This window comes from Atractosteus spatula, chromosome 7 (assembly GCF_055471065.1).
Source record: "Atractosteus spatula isolate fAtrSpa1 chromosome 7, fAtrSpa1.hap1, whole genome shotgun sequence".
Taxonomy (NCBI): Eukaryota; Metazoa; Chordata; class Actinopteri; order Semionotiformes; family Lepisosteidae; genus Atractosteus; species Atractosteus spatula.
In genome coordinates, this window is record NC_142712.1 from 64,051,542 (window position 1) to 64,071,895 (window position 20,354).

Consider the following 20,354-nt stretch of genomic DNA (forward strand, 5'->3'; position numbering starts at 1 on the left):
AGCATCAGGCAGAGAAAGAATTGGTCTTAAATGGGATGTTTAAGGAGTTAAACTGCTCTCCATGCGTTTTCCACTTTACCCATTCTCTTTCCAAAGCACTAGACCTCTTGCAAGAGCTGTTTCAGAGAATGATGAGATCAGTCTACTTGGTTAAGTGGATCAGCCCTATACCTGGCAATAAGACTCCAATGAGAAAGCATTTGATGGAGAGGGGAGATCATGTAAAAAAACTGCTAGCTGACCCACATATTTTCAGATATGTGAATCGGGAACATACCCATTGTCATGAAGTGTAAAGAACATGACATTTGCTTAGATCCAAATCTATCACTTAAATACCTTCTGTGTACTAGTGTAGTACTATAAAAGCCTCTGTTCCAGCTCTCAAGTTAGTGAGCTCAGTGTTAGTTGTTTCCTACTGGATATAAGTACACGCAACGGTGAATGATTTTAAAATGACAGAGTTATAGAGGTTAGCATTGTGGTTTGACAAATGCAAAGACAAAATGTGATGTTATGCGACAATGTGTCTTAAGTTTGGAGTTTTACTAGAATACATCCATGTAGAAGTGTCTACTTTTCCTGTTTGCAAAACCAATCATTAAGTTGTAAGCCCTCTGAAAAAACAAAAATGACTAAACGTTTCACTTATTTGAAATTTATGAGACTTTGATGTTAGTGTCTCATCCTTCCGGGAAATGGTTCCACATCAGCAAGTTTTTTTTAAAATATTTTTTTATTAAATGTATAAAGAATTTACAAATACAAATACAACCAGAGGATCAAAATAGGTACAAGAAAACAAACACAAACAGAAAAATAAACAATTAACCGCCAGAGGTAATAAGTAAGTTATGTGATTAAATTGTATTTTTTACATATATCATATGTTTTCCTTGCTTTATTATTTCTCACATTTTTAATAGAATTTAAATAGTGTTTCAGCTCCACCTCAAAAGTACTAAAAAGGGGAGTATTATTTGACCATTTGGATTTATGGATGTGAAATTTACCAAGAATGATTAATAAATTGACTATAAATGCTCTTTTTCCAAATTTTCTATTAAACAATACAATAAAATATCAAAATCCATCAATCTAAAAAACACCTTTAACTGCCTGCAAACAAAACTCTGTAAATCCGTCCAAAACAACTTCACAAACCTACACCTAACAAATAAATGCACCAATGATTCCTTTTCAGCCTGACAAAAAACACACAGATCATCCTGCTCATGCTTAAATTTAAAGAGTACTAATTTAACTGGATAAAATTTATGAATAATTTTAAATGATATCTCTTTAACTTTATTTGTAATACAAAATCTATCAGGAGTTCTCCAAACTAACTTCCAGTTTATATTTTCAAACATTGCATTGCAAAAAGACAAACAAGAAGGGATAAGATGGGGTTTACAAATATTCCTATTATGAGTATTGTTACATTTCTTGTCCATTATTTCCATGCCATCCAAGAATAAATCAGTTGTAGGACCCAAAAGGAAGTCAGTCCTATTAACACTTTGATTTGCTTTTAATAAGCCCACTACACCTTCCGGGATGGCATCAAAAACTATTGCATATTCCTTAGGAGTGACAGGGAACTGAAATCTCTCCAGGAATTCAGGATAAGTAAGCAATCTACCGTCTTCATTCAACAGTTGATCCACTAAATAAATTTTGTTGTTAAACCATGTAAAAATAAACTTTTATTTTTAAACTTAATGTCTTTATTATTCCAAATATAATATGTGTGTGGTGAAAAATTGTGTTTGTATAATAAAGTCCAGTATAATAATACTTGCTTATGAAAATTACATAACTTAACTGGGATTTTTTTTATATCAAAGTTACATTTTAACAAAAAGTCAAGATCCCCAACATTCTGAAAAATTATGTTTGGAACAAAATTCCAAATACTATATTTATTATAAATAAATTTCCTAATCCAATTAATTTTAAAAGTTATATTTGACATATAAAAATCTATAACATTCATGCTCCACATCAGCAAGTAGGCGAGTCAGACTCAAGACCATATGCGAAAACAATCTCAGATTGATGTAGTCAGTCTGAATCTGTTTGCAGTAAATTTCATTAACCGCATTTGTCGACCCAGTAGTATGAAACTACGATACTACGCATGCGGAAGTCAGAACAGAAAGACTGAAATATCACTTAGTGCATTTCATCTGATGTAAACTTTTTACACCTTCATGACTTTTTGATATCTCTAGTGATCCACCGATATATTTCGCGCAAAATAAATTATATTAACCAAACACACTAGTCGAAAGGTGACTGTGAAACACGAATCACGTGAAAACGGCCAAGAACTCAGGCACACACCGCCACCTCTAAGCGGTGACAAACTGTACACCAGCTGATACAAAAGCGGCTGTTGAAGCACGCTCCCTTCCTTTCCTGTCTGCCTGAAACGTCATCTCAAAGCACAGCAGAGTTCACGTTTTAATCCCACCCTTTTTCGTCAGCGTCCTGCGTTGCACAGGCCCCGGCCAGTGTAGCGCAGCCGCAGTGTCGACTCTGGTTTCCCCCGCTGTGTTCCGATGCCCTTCTTGTGCTGAGTCTCATTGAGCTTCCGCTTCTTCTTTCCCGCACCATGTTCAGAGCTGCCGTTCGTTACACAGCCTTCGGTATTCGGAGCCTGGCCCGGACTCGGCCGCAACACAGCGGTAAGAATCGGCTCGTTAGGTTTGGAGGTTGGTTCATGGTTCCGCCGGAGAGATTGCGAGCCTTGGGCCTGAGGGGTCATGCAGTCTTGCCGGCGAAAAGAGGAGGATCGAGAGGCAGCGAGACATGCATTGTGTGGAGTAGATGAAGGTCTTAACTGAGCACATCGGGCAGTGTTTTTTCTGAGGTTATTTATCTTGTTTCACAAACGCGAACAAAACCTTAGAGGCGGTATAGAACTGAAATTCGCTCATACCGCAGGGGACCTTTGTTTGAATTGGGTCTTGCACCGTCGTTTCTTAACACTAGTTAGTATTTCAATTAATTGTATGCCAAAAATATCTGTCAGATCACCGTTTCATCTACGTGCATTGTAAATATAAGGTTAACCTGTTTTAATGTGCATTGTATTCAGTTCACAAGCTTGACAGGATTTGAGTGTCGCTGCTAGTACATAGCGGTCAGTCTTCAAATATGTGGATAAAACCCTATCACACTAGAAAAGAAGTGCAGTAAATCTTGCATTCTGCTTGTGAAGTTATTTTACGTGATTTGATGAAAAGGCTTAAAACATCTTTCTGGTTCTGTATATTGTGTCCTTGTAATGACCCACTGGAGTTAAGGCTTTAAGGCCTAGCATCTGTAGCTACCTGTCTCCGCATAGCTTAAACCAGAAACGGAATAAGATTTCACACCAGGAAATGGTTCATGATTTTATTTGACTCATATGGTTTTTAATAGTTATGGCTTGATAAGTTGAGGGATTTTTATTCCTCAGTAAAATTTATGATGGCAGTCTGTTTGCCGCACAGAATTATTTCCAAGCGTTTAAAAATAACTTGAGAAGACGATCTTTTCAAAATTTCTTGTTAGATACTTTATTGATCCCGTGAGGGAAATTGCAGTGCAACAGCAGTTTAACATAGACAACACAGGAACAGTGTAACGAATGATACAATAATAATAATAATACAATACATACAATACAATCAGTACAGTGAGAAGTACACTAAGAAGAGTTACTCACAGTCCAGAACACACAAAGAACAAACTGGAACAGAACAGTACACAAAAAAGTCATATTGCACAATATAAATATAAATGTATTACACAGATCCCTGGCATATATTGCACAAAAACGGTTGTAAATGGGGAAAAATAAAAAGAACAGATGTATCAGTTTACTGTTCAGTCCAGAAACGGGTCACTGTCAATGTTGCCTCTGCCAAGACGCAAGGTGGATGCGTTGTACAGTCTTATGGCAGACGGCAAGAATGACCTCCTGTAGCGCTCCCTGTCGCACCGTGGATGGATCAGTCTATTGCTGAACGTGCTCTTCATTTCTACAAGCATGTCATAGAGGGGATGGGAGACGTCGTCCATGATGGCCTCTAGTTTGGACACCATTCTCCTCTCAGCCACTACCTCCAGGGGGTCCAGGCCAGACCCAGTGACAGAGCTTGTTCAGCCTGTTAGAATCCACTGCTCTAATCCCAGAGCCCCAGCACACCACCACGTAGATAGTCGCCACAACCGACTGATAGAACATATGTAGCATCTTACTACACACATTGAAGGACCTGAGCCTCCTCAAGAAGTAAAGCAGTATCCATATTGTTAAATACGGATACTGCATTTGTGATGTATGTGTGACATTGCAGGGCATAGTGCTATTATGTTTTAATTTAATTAATGCGGTTACGTAATTTGAGACATCAACTGGAAGTTTAAGGTTTGAATAATTGACATTTTGTTCCAGGCAATTGGGCTTTAAAACAAAAAATACAAGTATTTTCCTGAAGATTCTATGGGATGTCTTACCTTTTGAAGTTGACAATGTTATCAAAAATTTTTTGGAAATCTTAAAATATTTAAATAATTAAAAATCCTTAATAGTTTCCAGGTTCATATCTGGTTTATAGCAAAAGGTTTCTGTCTTAGTGTTAATTTTTTTTCCTAAATCTAAGACTAAACACAAAATGCTTGTTTGGCTATTTAAAAATATTTTAATGCGAAGAGCTGTACAACCATGATAATAGTAGTAGTGAGAAAAATTGAAAAGTGAATACTTTACCCCTTTATAAAATGGAAGATTGCAGTTTCTGCATCCTCTTCATAATGCAGTAGTATTGCAAACATGAGCTGTACAACAAAACTGCCAGCAACAATGTTCTTTGCCAGTCGAGAAGTTCACATTCATGCAAGATTCATCTCTGCCTTTTCTATTGGGACTGATTGATCGTAAAACAATTGGTTATTTCATGAGTACCTTGCTGGAATGCATTATTCAGGAGCATCCCAGATGTCCAGCAGGGTTATGATTAGGCTTAAGACAGCCAAAATAGGACGATTTTGGTCCAAGGAAGCCCATTGACTAAAATGGTTTGACAGTGGTCTTTTTTCCAGCTATATTCACATACAGTCTAACTTTTACCATAGATATATTTGAAGAACTGTTAAATAGAATTGCCACTTTGCATCCTATTTGAAAAGATAGGATACTGGGAAAGATTCCCGTGGTATTTAAACCTCCTGGATACTGGTTAAATTGATTTCTTGCAGGTATTTAGAAAAAAAGTTGTTTTAACATTTAAAGACATAGTTTTTTAACATACAAATACAGATGAACAGAATTTCCTGATTTTCAATGTGGAATCTGGTACCCGACCCCATGTGTTGACAGATGTGTTTGTTCATCCTAGCTCCCGTGGTTTCCCGCTGTTATTCACATGGCAAGCAGGAAACGGATGAAGAGTTTGATGCCCGCTGGGTCACCTATTTCAACAAACCCGACATCGATGCCTGGGAGCTAAGAAAAGGTGAGTTTAATGGAGTGCATGGCATTTTTCATGTTCATTATTGAACCATTCCTGCAGTTGATAAGGAGAGACCGTACAGGATTGTCCAGGTACATTTCCAGGTTGGTTCTTGCAACCTTGACCTTTCTTTCCCCTTGGTATTTAGTGAGATTTGCAAATACTCTTGTCTTCTCCATTTCTAGTGGATAGATGTACAACTATAGCTCAATAAATGTCTTGGGTTAAATCCTAAAATAGGTCAGAACAGATTTTGTAATACATGATATTAACATTTTTTTCTCGTAGAAGTCTTAATGTAATTTTTTTTAACGAAGCTGTGGTTTTAACTTCTTTTATATCAATGTTGTTTGTCCTGGATTGTGCAGACTATTGCCGTTTCACCAGAAAATGATGGTGGAATTCTAGACCACGGCTTTAATCCCAGTTCTTCTTGCCCTCGCTTTACAGGCATGAACACCCTAATTGGTTACGACCTGGTACCTGAACCAAAGATCCTTGACGCAGCCCTGCGGGCTTGCCGGAGATTAAATGACTTGGCGAGCGCAATCCGCATCCTGGAGGCCGTCAAGGTGAGAGACTTCTGATAGAGCTTCTTTTTCTTTACACCGAAGGTAAATTTTAAAATCTCTTGTGTAACCTTTACGGATACATTTTTTTTACGACAGGGGTTTGTATTTAAGTATACTTATGTATCCCTCTCCATTAAACATATGTTACAGAGTAGGATGTTTCAATAAGGAAGGCCCAGCACAAGTTGTTCATATAATCCATCAGAACTCCCCTCAGTATGTTTCCATAGTTTCCCAGATTTAGAGCAAAAACAAATCATCTGAGATATGCTTTAATGCATGTACACCTATTTTTGGATATTGTGCTGTCTGTAGCAACTCTACACTATTTTGTATTGCTTTTTAAGATTTTTGAGTAGAGACAGAAGACATCCTCTGAAAATTCAAACTATACGAATCTGTGAACTAGATATCGGCAATCAAATGATATACAGAAATTCTTGTCTACCAGTCTAGGATCGTAAAAACATTCAGGGTGAGAAAAGTCAAAACATTGAGACTACAACGAGTACTGTTATTGTGTTGAGTTAATGGAATGTAATGCCTCCCTTAACTCTAATGAAACAATGTATAGTTGGTACCACATCCTGTTTGTATACAGTATATGTACCCTTTTGTGTTTATTGCTCTTAAATCTGGATGGATGTTACAAGTGTAATGCTAGGAGAGGTATACAGACATTAAGGGTCTGTTTTATCAGTCTCCGAACACCAACAGGTTAACTTTAATTAAAATCAAATTGAGAAGTACTTATTATGATAAGGTCTCCTAGTAAAATGAACTACGCCACAGAAGGAAGTGGAGGTTGTAAAGTGAGATGTTATGACGCCGCCCACACACACATACACCCCTGCTACGTGCAGTCTTGTAAGTCACAGTGTCTTCTTTTGTTACATTATGTGAACTACTTAATAACCAAATGATAGTATTCTTAAGCAACAAAAGAACATACACAGCACTGGTGTCAAAGTACCACTCGAATGTAATATTTAGATTGATCAAGTAGGTCAATGTACAATAAGCCTAACAAATAGCTTAAAATTTTGTTTTTGCTTTAAATATTTGTTTTTTTGTGTTAAATGTTTACATTAAATTCAAATAATGTGCCAGCTCAGGGTTTTGACTTGGAAGACTCCTCACTTTTATCCCCAAAATCTATAATGTTCACTTAATTTGCTTTTTCTCCTCTAATTAACAGTGAGCTGTCCCCATTTATTTCTCATTTGATTTTTTTGAACCAGTGGCTTCATTAACAATTTAGAGTTAAAGAATCCGAAGTGTTCTGTTTCAGGCATTACTCGAGGGTTAGCTATGTGCTCCCAGCAGTCACTTTATTTCACAGCATTTGGCCTTTTGAAACTGAAAAGGAAAGCGTACTGAAGGGCATGAACAAGGCTTGACTCCTAATGTGTGGAGTTCAGTAAAACACGATTTCAGTCAGCTGTTTCAGTTTTCCAAATTTAACTCCTGATCCTTAAATCTAATTTTTTTTACGGATTTTTGTGACTGTGAAGGTGAAAGGCTATTGGTGCTGCCAGTGTTCTAACCCAAGTTTGTTTTGGCAGGATAAAGCAGGACCTCACAAAGATATCTACCCCTACGTAATTCAGGAACTGAGGCCTACCCTGGATGAATTAGGCATCTCCACACCAGAAGAATTGGGCATCGACAAAGCATAGACCTCAATACCCTGGGTAGGTAGAGCTGAATACTACTCTGAGACTGGCCCTGTCATGGGAGTCTCGGAAGATTACAGAAATATTTTTTGTGATTTGTCATTTATTTAAATTATGCATATCAAAAACACAGCAATACTAATGGGTGGGAGTGTAAATTGTAGAGGTATTTTAATTTTCTATTTCTGTAATTTTTTTAACAGTAAAATATTTTTACACTTTTCAAGCAAAATTCAGTGTGCAAATGTTTTTCTAATGAGATGCACTTTAAACCTAACAATAAATGAGAATGTGAATTTGTGTGGTTCACTTTCCAACTTCTTAGATCAGCAAAAGCCTAGGATAAAAAGCAAAAAATAACTGTTATTCAGTTTCAAAATGTTAAATTAGTTTTGCCTAATGCTTCCAAAACATCAAGAAAATAGTGGTGTTCAAATTACATTTGATTTATTGGTAATTAGCACTCTATTTCAACAGATATTCATGTTCTTAATATTCTTTATAAGTGTTTTGAAAAGAAGTTAATCTGGTTCCTGTCTATTTAGTATAGAATAACTGGTAGCTTTTTATTTTGTTCGGCACCAGATTTGCCACATTTTCTTTTACACGTTTGCTTCTGGGAGATGTTTAAGTCAGGCAGAAGACCGCTTTATATTTTGTCCTTGTTAAAATGTACTTTCTGAATTTGATGCTTCTTTTAATGTGTTCACACAGGAGGAAATATAAAGGGCTCTTACTATAGAGCAGTACCATTAAGCTTGTATCAACACTAGCAATATGAAGGGCTCAAAAGGGCTTTTCAAACTTTGACTTTTTTTTAAATGTTCTTGACATTACTGGCTTTGTGTTTCATTGTCCATTGGATAAATACTTTCTGTCAGAACCAGCAGTAATGTGGGACAAACTCTATTTGCTTTGTCCTTTGTCACTTACATTAAAGATCACCACCTCTCAGTCAGGGAATATAATTATAATAAGACAACACCAAATTTAGTAAAATTTTGATTGTATTTTTAATTATTAATATTTGACATGTTCAATGTGCAGAACAATTTTACTGAGTCATTAGCTCTTTATGGTAAAATAGTGTGGTCATTTTGTGAATTCACAATTGGCTCTATGTAAAACTTCATTGAAGCTTTGATTATTTTTCTTTACTTGACTTATCTGCCTTTTAATGTCTAAGCAGTATAACCCACAATAATATCCTAGATACAATAAATTGTATTTATCTCTCTTTTTAGGCTGATCTCCAGAGGACTGCTGTCAACAGTGTAAAACACTTGTTCACTGCACTTGAAGTCTTGGCTTGTATGCCCATGTTTGTGTGATATTTACATTGGCCTTTGTTGTGTCCTACTGTATGTAAAATTATGGACCTAATAAAGGAAAAATGATTTAAAAAACAAGAAAATGTGTGCCTTTTATTTATTTTCCCTTCTTTAGATTTGTCACTCTGCAGATGAAATATAATTTTTCTCCACAGGACATTCTCATTTTCAATTTCTGCACATTTTTAAAGTAGTCTTTTTTTAAAACATTTTATTTTTTACACTTTGAGCAATATTCAGTCCAACATTATACATGTAAATACAGTATATTCTTCCCATGCTGCATCTTGGTTGATTTCATGTTATCGATCATTCTTGTCAGAGTTCAAAATTGTCTGCATAAGGATGATTGGCACATGGATCTCTGAAAGACACTGCTGAACTATTCATCATTATGGTTCTGCAGAACTCGGATATTTGCTTAAGACTAGAATATAGTGTGTGGCTCTTCACAGGTAAAGAAATGAGTCACTCTTCACTCTGTGAAATTGCTTTGAAATGAAGTAAAAGTAATAATGCTGGAAAAAGCTCTCTTAGGATGAACATTCAATAAATGTTGGCCCTCATAATGTCCATGCAGTATCAACAGGAAAAATACAGTTGCTAAATGCTGATGATCATGTACTTCAAGCCACAGGTGCTGTTCAATATTGATATAAAATGTGACATTTTGATGTCTTGCCTAATTTTAGGTAACTGGCCCTCAACGTTTTGCCTTTTTCATGCAGCACTTGGGTATAACCCAGTGTGCTGTGAAAGAGCTTTGTAATTTGAGCTCATATTAAAAAAAAATGTATTTGAATATTAAGATACTTGGACTAGAATTAAGGTCAGATGGTGAAATTGCATTGATCTGAAAGTATTATATTGTTAAGAAGTCTTCAATCACTGAGTTACGGGTAAACTACCTGGACCAGGCAGTGGATCCTGAACTGTGATATATTTCCAGTTTACACCTAATTGTTAGCAGAGCTCCAGCTGCAGAATAAGGAGCTAGCTACTGTATGGACCCCCATCCTCCTGAAATTAACTTTCTGCATAGCAAAAACTGGTGATAGTCCTACAGCTCTTGGTCGAAGTAAAAGATAACATAATCAGACGTCCTTTCTAGGCAGCTTCCTGAGGTTGCACACAGTTACACCTTTAGTTAAAAGCAAAGCGGTTATTGCTTACACTGTATACGCATAAGGGCAGCGTTGGCATCTTTTTTTCAAGATGTACACACTTCACTAATTTATTTTTGGTGCATACGAAATCTGTGGTAAGGAATGATACTTCTAACGTTTGCTTCACTGTTACTGAAAGTATGCAAAAGCAAAACGTTACACAGCTCGGCAGACACTCTCACACTGGACAATCCCTCGTGTCCCCGCCAGCTGAACGCATGCGTACTGGCCTGCCGGGTACTTCACTGTCACCGGGAAGCGGAACCAATATGTAGGGTCAAAGCAGCATAGCCAGTTTAGAAGTTGTGTTCAAGTCTACTGAGTTTAATCAATTCTAAATATTTAACGTGTTTGGCCGCCATGCTACAGAATAAAGAATGAGGATAGAGAAAAGCTGCTAAAGTGAAAACAGTGTGAGATAAGATGGAGGTGCCGGAGAAAGATTCTTTGCTTTCGGTACCGGAATCGCCACAGACACTGGTGGGTAAACAAACGTAGTTCAGCTACAGCTGATGTACTTATCCATTTTTATAGACAATGCAAAATCATGTCAGTAGATATTATAGTATTTTCTTCGCAGTTTACGTTTTGGTGCATGTTTAGACTGGCAACATTAACAATCTCTTTGAAAGATAGGCGGTTTCCAGATTGTAAATGTATAAGTCCCTTTTAAGAAGGTAGAATCGGTACCTTACAATGTAGAATCCTTCCCGAATTTGAAATATTTCTGTTTCGCCTGTTAAAACAGAGTCTGCAGTTTATATTTTCTAAGTATCTATATGAAAGGTTTTTTTTGTAATAGAATTACATTTTGGGTTTTTTTTAAAGTGGGTTCTTCTAAATTCCAGAAAAAATAGTCATGTCTTCTGCGGTTGTCAGGTGATCCCCAAAGTGCTGTTTGCCAAGACAGGGACTCTCCTCTGTCTGACCACGCGCGATAAAACAATTCACAATTCAAATAAATCACCATACTTTAATCCCATAATTGTAATGCATACAAGTACTTGTAGTACTTACAAGTTTCATTAGTTAAAAATGGATTAAGCTTGATTCTTAAGACGTCAGAGACCCGTCACATTTCACTGTACTAAGGTTGTTGTTTAAGGAGTGGTGTTTATTTCAGTTTAACTAGATATATCTAGCTTACTGCGTGGAATTGAAACTATTAATAGCTTTGGTCAGTTGTGTAGTGGGGCTGCCACACAATACCCAGGTGAGTGGTTGCACAAGCTTATTTTCTTTCCAACTGAAATCACCATAGATAAGAAGGCCTTTGCAGTGTGCTGCTTTTTTTCATCTTCTGTCAGGTCCCCAGTAGCAGACCAAAATGGACGGAGAGTGGGGCGAGGCCTGTAGAAAAGAGAGGCCCGTACATCATGTCCAAAGTTCCTGCAATTCATCTCAAACTGCGTAAGTGCTGTATCTGGAAGTGTCACCTATTTTGTAATTGGTGTTAGTGCACATGCTAGAAATTGCTAGAGATATTTTGAGATATTCAAGTATTTGCCCATTGCAGCCATGAAAAAGCAGCCGGCCTTTATCCATTTTTTAATGTGGTTTAGATAAAATATTGCAATCATATATTGTATAAACCTAAACAGAGCAGTATTAAAATATGTATTCCATGCTGACAAGAGAAGAAAAGAAGCTCATCATTTCGGCAGTGGAGGCCGAAAAGACACCTGAAGAAGGCTCCACAGTAGAAACGTTGTTTCTTTTCTTTTCAGCATGGAATAAACCTTTACTTGTTCCTTTGTAGCCTATGCATGCTGACGCAGCTACCTACTTGAACTTCTTCAACCCAGTATTAAAATATGTACAACTCACATCAGCTTGCGATTTCATCACCTTAAGTTGCTCACAATGTCTCACATGGCGGCCAAACTGTGGAATTACCCATGCATTGTCTAAATAAATAAAATATAACCAAAGGAGACTGTGGCATCACAAAGCTCAGAGTAATAATAGAACTGACAGTAATTAAACAGGAAGAAACCAAAACATAATTACTTCATTGAGGGTTTTACTTTTTAAAGTACAGATTGAATGTATTATGATTACTGTATAGGAACTGAACTCGGGGACCCAGCACTGCAAGGCAGCATAGCTAACCATGCCACCCATCCTTCATCATATTTCATAAAATAAGAATTGTCATTCTTCGATTCTTAATCTAGAATTACAGATAAATTAGGCATCGGATTAATAAAATAAGGAAGACAGTTTATTTGCGTGGAGTGTCATGCAAATCACGGTTTGTGTTCCTCTGGTGGCTGTGCTTTCTGTCCAGGTGGTCAGCTCATGTGACACTCTCTGGAGCTACCTTCATATTCTACTGCATCATCATCATCATCATCATCATTAAGAGATAAACAATGAAAATGGAAACTTTTTTAAATTGATCACATCCATCAGTTACCATGCCAATTGCTCTATGATGCTGATAGTTCAGCTTTTGTGATGACATGCAGTATAGAATCAAAGTAACACAATAAACTTTTTTTTATGCTGTTTAATTGCTCTCTTGTTGAAGAAACATTTTAAAAGACCTTCGTTTCGTGCTAATTTTGCAAAAGCTGAAAAGGTGTGATTCTTGACTTCAGTAGCCCTGGAGCAGAGGGATGCAGAGCTTTACTGATCCAACTGCTGAGGTTAGGTTGGCCTTCATGCCATTTAGGATTGGCGTGTACATGTATTATTTCAATTTATTTATTTATTTTTTTCCCCAACAGCACAGCCAGCCATCTTGGTTATTATATCTGACCAGAAAATTAGTGAGATAATGAGCATCATGTTTATTTGACCTATTTTACCAGAAAAGCACAGAGATATGGCAAGGAAGGCCCTGAAGAAGAAAGGGTTGACAGCTGGAGCCGTGGTCCAGCAGCCTAAGCCAGGAGCTAAGAGGTGGGTCAAATAACTCATGTGCCATTTCAAGCATGTCTTAGTATAGACACCTGAAGAAGGCTCCACGGCCGAAACGTTGTGTTCTCTTTCTTCTTTTTTTCAGCATGGAATAAACCTATTACTTGTTCCTTTGCAGCCTACGCATGCTGACGCAGCTACCCACCTGAACTAATGTCTTAGTATATCTCTTTTTGTGAAAGAAACCTGGAATTCCTGGTGATGTTGAGCCCTTTGGGAAATCTGTGTTCATATATCAAGAATGTGGCTTTATGTATGTGCAGATACTCTTTATGCCCCAAGCATTTCAAACTGTTAACTTAATGTAGAGACTTGGGTAATGTACTTGGGCTGTTAAAAAAGTTGTAATCATCACATTTTATGTTGAATAAGCAACAAGAATATAATCAGTAGGTAATAATTGAATAAGAGTTTTAAAAATTACTAGACTCAATTGACTAAGCAAAGTCTTATTTGGTGGAATAAAATCCTAAAACCTATATGAAATTTAAATTACTACTTATTTTATAATGCAGGGCTGTAATGGCATTTTTAATTGAGTTTCTTTAATAAGACTTTTTTAAAATAGTTTTTGCCCTTGTCATTAGGATTAGTTATTTATTGTATAATGCAAAATGTCTGTGTTTTCTGGTCCTTGTAAAGTTTAAAGAAAGGTGATAATTTGTAGTTTCTTATTTGGTTCTGAAAGGACTGTGTTTGCAGAAAATTAGTTTCACACAACATATTCTCATTTGCGGTCTTCATGTATAGCCAACTTGAGTCTTATCTGAAGGGACTTGATTTGTCCTGAATTTCTCTGAACATGAGCAAACATTTTGCCTGTAGGAAGCCTTTACAACAATAATACCACAGATGCTGCTATTAATGATAAAAAGCACAGGATTTGTATACTTAAGTGAACTTGTACTCCATAATTTGAATGTGCTTTTGTTTAGGATAACCACTTGATATGTGAAGTCCCTGGTGAGGCTCCTGGCTTGTACTAAACAAGTGTGCAAATGTAGTAATTCATGTGTAGCAGTACAGACCTTTACAAGATGACATGAGAGATACAATTAAAAATTAAGGAGTGCAGTACAATAAAGTTATTTTAGTCATTGAAAAACGTTTTAAGAAAGAAGTGAGATTACAGTTTAGTAGCCTTTTCAGTACACCAAATAAGTCAGACACCCTCGAGGTTCTACTTTTTTGTAGTTTTAACAAAATATATGGATAACTATAGTGATATTTTGCAGACTGCTCTTCACTGTTATTTCTTAAAGCACAGTTTTAAAAATGTACAAGCCCCATCTTGTGGTGATTTATATGTACTCCACTTTTATTTACAAAACCTCTCCCTTTCATGAATATTCTGTATTTAAATACTTTTCTCAATACTTTACATTCATTGTGAACAGTTTATAATCCTTTTACTTCATGGGTTTTCAATGAGTAAAAGGAAGACTATTCTCATATACTGTCTTTGTAATTTGTAATTCATACTTTTTAAAAAAGTAAGGTTATGGAATATTGCAAGATATTTGACTTTAATATCAAGATACTTGCAGTGCTGGCAGTAATTGTTATGGGCCTATGTATTGCACCACTGGGATTTTTACGAAAGACAGTTTGCTGTGGTTTATAAGTATCATAGACGGGAAGAAGAAAAATGTTTAATCATATATGATTCAAACGCAGGATGCATTTTGCTGTATTAACATTCAAATATGATAAACTTTTATTCCGTAACTATGCACCAAAAAATGCATCAAAGTGCATTTTTTTTTAGTTATAACACCTAAATAATATATTGTCTCTCATTGTCTTTTCCACCTGTGGAATATATGTTATAGTACATAAAAGTACATTATATGAAAATATAATATAAAATATAAACTGAAAATCAGTTCATGTAAAATCATTAAGTAATGATGTGTTTATATTAACATTAAAATGTCCTTCTTTTCAAGGAGTGTGAAGTATAATAAAGGGTATGCTGCTCTCAGTCAAAACTCTGAGGATGCACTTGTATCATTGGATTCAGATAGGTAAGAGACACGTTTCTCCTCCTTTCAGTTTTAGAATTCTACAGATGAACCTATTGTTACACAATTCTCTCACAAAATCAATCTCAGTCTTATTTAAAGGTAATGTTTACTGCTAATACTCATTTTGCTTTTCTCTTGCTTTACTATGCATCATTTTGAATTGGTCAAAATTGCTTAAAGCTTTCATGTGGTGAAAGAAGGCACCATTGCTACATCTAGCCAAATTTGCTTGATTACATATACAATTAATATAGTGTAACCCTATGTTTTCCTATTGCTTTCTAATGTGATATATACATCAGGAAACAAGGGTTTAAGAATTTAAGGAAGATAATTGTTACAGAGCTGATTAAAGTTTTATTCAAAATTACATTTTGTTTAAAACATCAATATTTTAAGTCTAACCAAATTATGACTGGCAGTTCCTTTTGTGTACTGTTTTAAGTCTCATCTCTTACCAGTGTTTCTTCCTCAGTGATGCTGAACTGGAGTCCCAGTATTCTTCTGGATATTCCTCTGCAGAGGTGAGTCTTTTCAGTGTACGAGCCACAGCTATGTACATACCCTGCAGATCATGTTCTGTGTTAGATCACAAAATCTAACCAGGTTTATCATATCTTACTCTTGTCTAAAAACTCCTTGTCCTGGTTAATTTGTAGATGAATGTTCATATTAACAAATGAATTTCCACTTGTCATCTGCTGTATATATTATTATTATTAAAGCAGTGCAGTTTGTCATTACAATGCATCTCATTGGTACCTAGTTTTTTAGTTCAACTTTAATCATTCAGAGTTTTGATACAACTGCGTTGTATAATTATTCTTGTAGTTGTGTAATTACGTCCTGATCACACTATACATACAGATGGCTGCCTATCCTCACTGCAGGTAAACCAGGACCTGAACAGGCAGCTTCTGCAAGATGGCTACCGGCTGGATGAGATGCCTGATGATGAGGACCTGGACCTCATTCCTCCAAAAGCCATGGGTTCTTCTACGTGTGCCTGCTGCTGTGTGGAGACTCCTTTGTGCTGTATCCAGTAGCTATAGGAGCATAACAGTTTTGTCAGCTCGGAGTGGCCAACCTCCAGTGCATTGGTCATACTAATGTGTTGTAAGGTCAGTGTGGGCACCAATCTTCATATGCCTGTCAGTTTATACCTCTCCTGTGGCCACACTTCTTGATCCTTGAGGAAAAAGTTCCATTCCAGGGCTTCTTAAAAGTCACAAGCTAGCTTTTCAGGAGAGTAGCTGCAGAGTGAATGGACACTTTTCAGATTAGTGCATGTGCACTTTTTTATCAAAAAGCAATCTGTCTTGGTGTTTAAATTATCACCACCATTTCAATATGAACGTTTTGTCAGAGCTTGCCTTCAGAACAGGTTTTAATACTTTACCAAAGTAATGAGACTTTCATAAAGGTGCTATTATAGCTTAAGAACTTCCAATTCTGTTACAGTAATATATTGGAAACTAATCTGAAACAGTATGTAGTGTAGAGATTGATTTGTCCTTTATGTTGTTTTGGACAAAAGGACAAAATCTACCATTTGTATGGAACTTTTCCCTGATAATCCCACTATTAACAAGATTCCAGATGATGAAGAGATAACATGAATTCCTAACTACTTCCAGATTCCAAAAACTCTTGGAATAAAACATGTGGTTGAAACAAATGTAACAAGAATCTCCAGAGAAAAGGTTTCCTTTTGTCATTTGTTGGACTGAGTAATTTGTCTCACTATTGTGGTCATATATAACATCATGCCCATTATCAATCCCAGGATCAGTCTGTTACTAAATTGTTACAACAAAGGTCATTCAGAAACACCATAAACCAAAATTGCTACTGACAAATTATTTAATAATTTGATACCATTTAAAAGCACTTTCACTTACATTGGTTATATAACTAAGGTTATTGGTAGGCCTTTGCTTTCCTTGCTTTCTTCATTACTTTTAAACGGAGAATTCTTTCTCAGTTCATGGTGCAGAATAAGGTATAAAATGTAACGGTCCTTGATAACTACGTTCAGATTGAATTCAATCCCTTTGCACTTTAATAGCAATTTCAGGTGATTTTTTTTCTTCTTCTTAAGAAATATCCAAGGAATTCTGTTTTTTGTATCAAATAGTAATTTGCTGATTTAGAAGGATTCTGAATTGCTATCCTGTCACTTCCTGACACATAGAGGGGACATTTTGTTATCATTGTTTCCAGGAATTCTTTCTCTTGAAGCGCCTAGTCCTACATTTGATAGATGTTTGTTTTGTCCAAAAAAGGCCTTTTATAAAGACCTTACATGGACTTTGTCAAAAATGTGGACTTAGCTTCATTTAAAAAAGAGATTTGGCAAAGTATCACTGGTCAAGGTTTCTTTAATGTCCAATGAAATAAGTTCTCTGCAGAAAGAAATGTTGTCTGATACCAGGGGCACATTGGCAGAGTTCTTCAAACTATCATCCTTTTGAAATGAGAGTACTGGTTCTCAAAATAACAATCTGTGGCTTGGGCCATCAGACTATCATTATACTTGTGTGCTTACTTTATACTTCAAGTAGCTTACAACATATTTGTATTTTACATATCTTGCTAATCGTCTTGTAGGTTTCTACCCAACGTAATCAAAAAGAGTTTCTTGCCAGAGGTGTGGGACATAAAAAAAAAAGATTTAAATGTTTCACTAGCAAAATAACATTAACTTTCATACAAATTGTTCTATTTAAAATGTGACACTATGCTGTTTTTTTTCTAGAGAATTTGGTTTTAGTTAAAACACTTCCCTGCCCTTCTTACAGGTGCTGTACATAGATTAACAGAACAAAGGCAGGAACACTAACTTTTCTTACTTTCTTATCAGAAGTAGGTATAACTGCTAACACTAGAGGAAAACTGCAGCTTTGGAGTTGTAAGTGCCTTTCACAGTTAAACATCTCTGACTCAAAAGCAATTGAGCAAAAAAGAGAAGAGATTATGTAACACAGTTGCTTGCCCTTTTCCCTAAAATACTCAAATGTTTGTTTGCACATAAAGTTAATCTAGTGATATATATATTTCTCAAAAATCCATTAAATGACTGTTCAATTTCAGTTACTATTCCTCTTGTTGTTTTTCTGTTTTTACACACTGTGGCGTTTTGATGTTACCTGTTGTCTCTTTTATTTGCTCTTAACTGTTCGTTCTTGTCATAACATGAGGTGTTCATTGTTTGTGGGGAAAAATACAAAGTGAGGAGTGAGACACTGAAGGTTTCACTTGTCAATGTTTCACACTTAGCAATTTTTTTCTGACTTCTATGACTGCAATAAAGCCAATAAAAAAGAGAAGGACTTCATCACTTTTACTTCAGATTACACTACTGGGATTTATTACATTACAAAAGAAATAATGAAAGCTATTGCTAAAACGTGTCCTGGCAAATATATGAAGTATTGAAAGGGTCATGATAATGAAAATGGTATGCAGTGCACTGAGGTTTACAATTCTGTTACAATATACAACTATTGTAATGTCTGGCACCTTGATATTTATCCAGTTAATGCATTGCAGTAAAACTTAATTGATGTATAAACCGTAGCAAGCATTGTTGGGAGTAGGATACATCTTACTCAATACATATGTAAAGCAAAGTGAACACCATGTATAAGATTGTATTTCCAATCATTGTTACGATAAGTAAACACTTGTTGGTCATTTTACTTACGATCATCTTTGGAATTCAGTTGATCATCTCTTTTTATCTTCACAGCTCAATGAGGATATATTTAATGTGTAGAACATCTCCATATTGTGCACATTACATGTTTTGTGCTTTTCAATCCCCTGCATGTTTGACACTGGCCTGCAGAGGGACCCAGGTTTCCAAGCCTTCTTTACAGTTTACAGTGAGAGTACGTTGAAAAGCTGTTCAGTTCAAGTTAGGGAATCCACTGGTCATAATGTGTCATTTTCTTGGCATGTTATCTAAACTTCAAGGGACCAGTAAAATTAACTGGATGATTTGTCTTCATAAAATTTACAAGAAGGGTTTTACACTTTGTGTTACTTTTTTTGAAAGATTGTAGTGCATCTGTTTGCAAGCTGTACACTCCCGTTACTTAAGATATACATTTTAAAAACCCTTAAAAAACTTTTTTTTCTTCAGAGGTGAGACATTTTTGGTGCAATGTGCTACTTAGTATAGAGCAGGAGTATTATTTTTCTGTGTCTTTGTGAATTATCATGTGTGTATTTTTGACTCCAGTTATGTTTGTGTTTAAATACTGTACTGATCACAGTGCAGTAAGTAGTCACACTTGCTGTACATATGTGTACTATGCAACTCGCTTGACAATCCTTTCTATACTCACTTTGCTAGTTAAGGCTATTAAATGTTACTTAGTGCTGAATGCAATACATTATTTATCCTCTATATATATTAAAATCTAAGCTTTGTATTTAATAAATTAAAATTGTGCTGTTGTTTATAAATAAAATTATTTACTCCGGTGTTTTGGAAATGGTTCATATAGCATGCATTTTTTCATTGAGCAAAGACAAAAAAAGACCCACCCGATATTCATTTTTTGGCAGTTGTCCTTTCAAAGAGCTTTGATGGTGTTAAAGTTTAACTGACCTTTAAATGCTTCGACATTAGAATAACCGATTAATCCAATTGTTAGCCAATCACAGAACAGATGTTTTTAACAAGTTTCCATTATAAAGTAGTGAAACTTTAAAGATTTTTATTATTCTCATTATTTCATTATATCATTTCACTCATTTAGTGGATTCTGTACTCCTTGATATTATTGTGTTTTCAGAATTAATTATACCAGTCCATGACACAGCAACTAGCTTTAAGCATTGGAATTGGAAGAACTTTTTCAAGAATTCTGATCACCAGTGTTAGTTTCACAAATGCTTCAGACGGTATTCAAAGAATCGGTCTACTTTTCTGCTTCTATTCAGATAAATGGTGATTGTCATTTAAAGACTGTGATGGTGTGATCCAGTTAGAAGTCTAAATTAAGGACACACAGTTTCATTGACAGTGGCTTCTTCTAAGATAATCTGTCAGAACTTTGGCTTAATTAAATTTACTGGCAAATAAGCAGTCTCACTTGCTATCCAGATCAGATGGCAGAATGATGCAGATGGAAACGTGA

At 35.9% G+C, this 20,354-nt stretch overlaps 2 protein-coding genes across 2 annotated transcripts; both read left to right on the top strand.

Moving 5' to 3' along the window:
• Positions 1–2,492: 2,492 nt before the first annotated feature.
• Positions 2,493–9,169, top strand: LOC148831655 (cytochrome c oxidase subunit 5A, mitochondrial-like). The gene is made up of 5 exons (XM_088920215.1): positions 2,493–2,693; positions 5,394–5,510; positions 5,958–6,079; positions 7,645–7,773; positions 9,000–9,169. Exons 1-4 carry the CDS (start codon positions 2,621–2,623, stop codon positions 7,756–7,758), a joined length of 426 nt encoding a protein of 141 aa, XP_088776341.1. The 5' UTR covers positions 2,493–2,620; the 3' UTR covers positions 7,759–7,773; positions 9,000–9,169.
• A 1,320-nt stretch (positions 9,170–10,489) lies between these two features.
• Positions 10,490–19,706, top strand: fam219b (family with sequence similarity 219 member B). The gene is made up of 6 exons (XM_088920216.1): positions 10,490–10,732; positions 11,560–11,662; positions 13,069–13,159; positions 15,127–15,204; positions 15,680–15,728; positions 16,095–19,706. The coding sequence occupies exons 1-6, from the start codon at positions 10,676–10,678 to the stop codon at positions 16,248–16,250; spliced, it is 534 nt and encodes a 177-aa protein (XP_088776342.1). The 5' UTR covers positions 10,490–10,675; the 3' UTR covers positions 16,251–19,706.
• Positions 19,707–20,354: the final 648 nt, after the last annotated feature.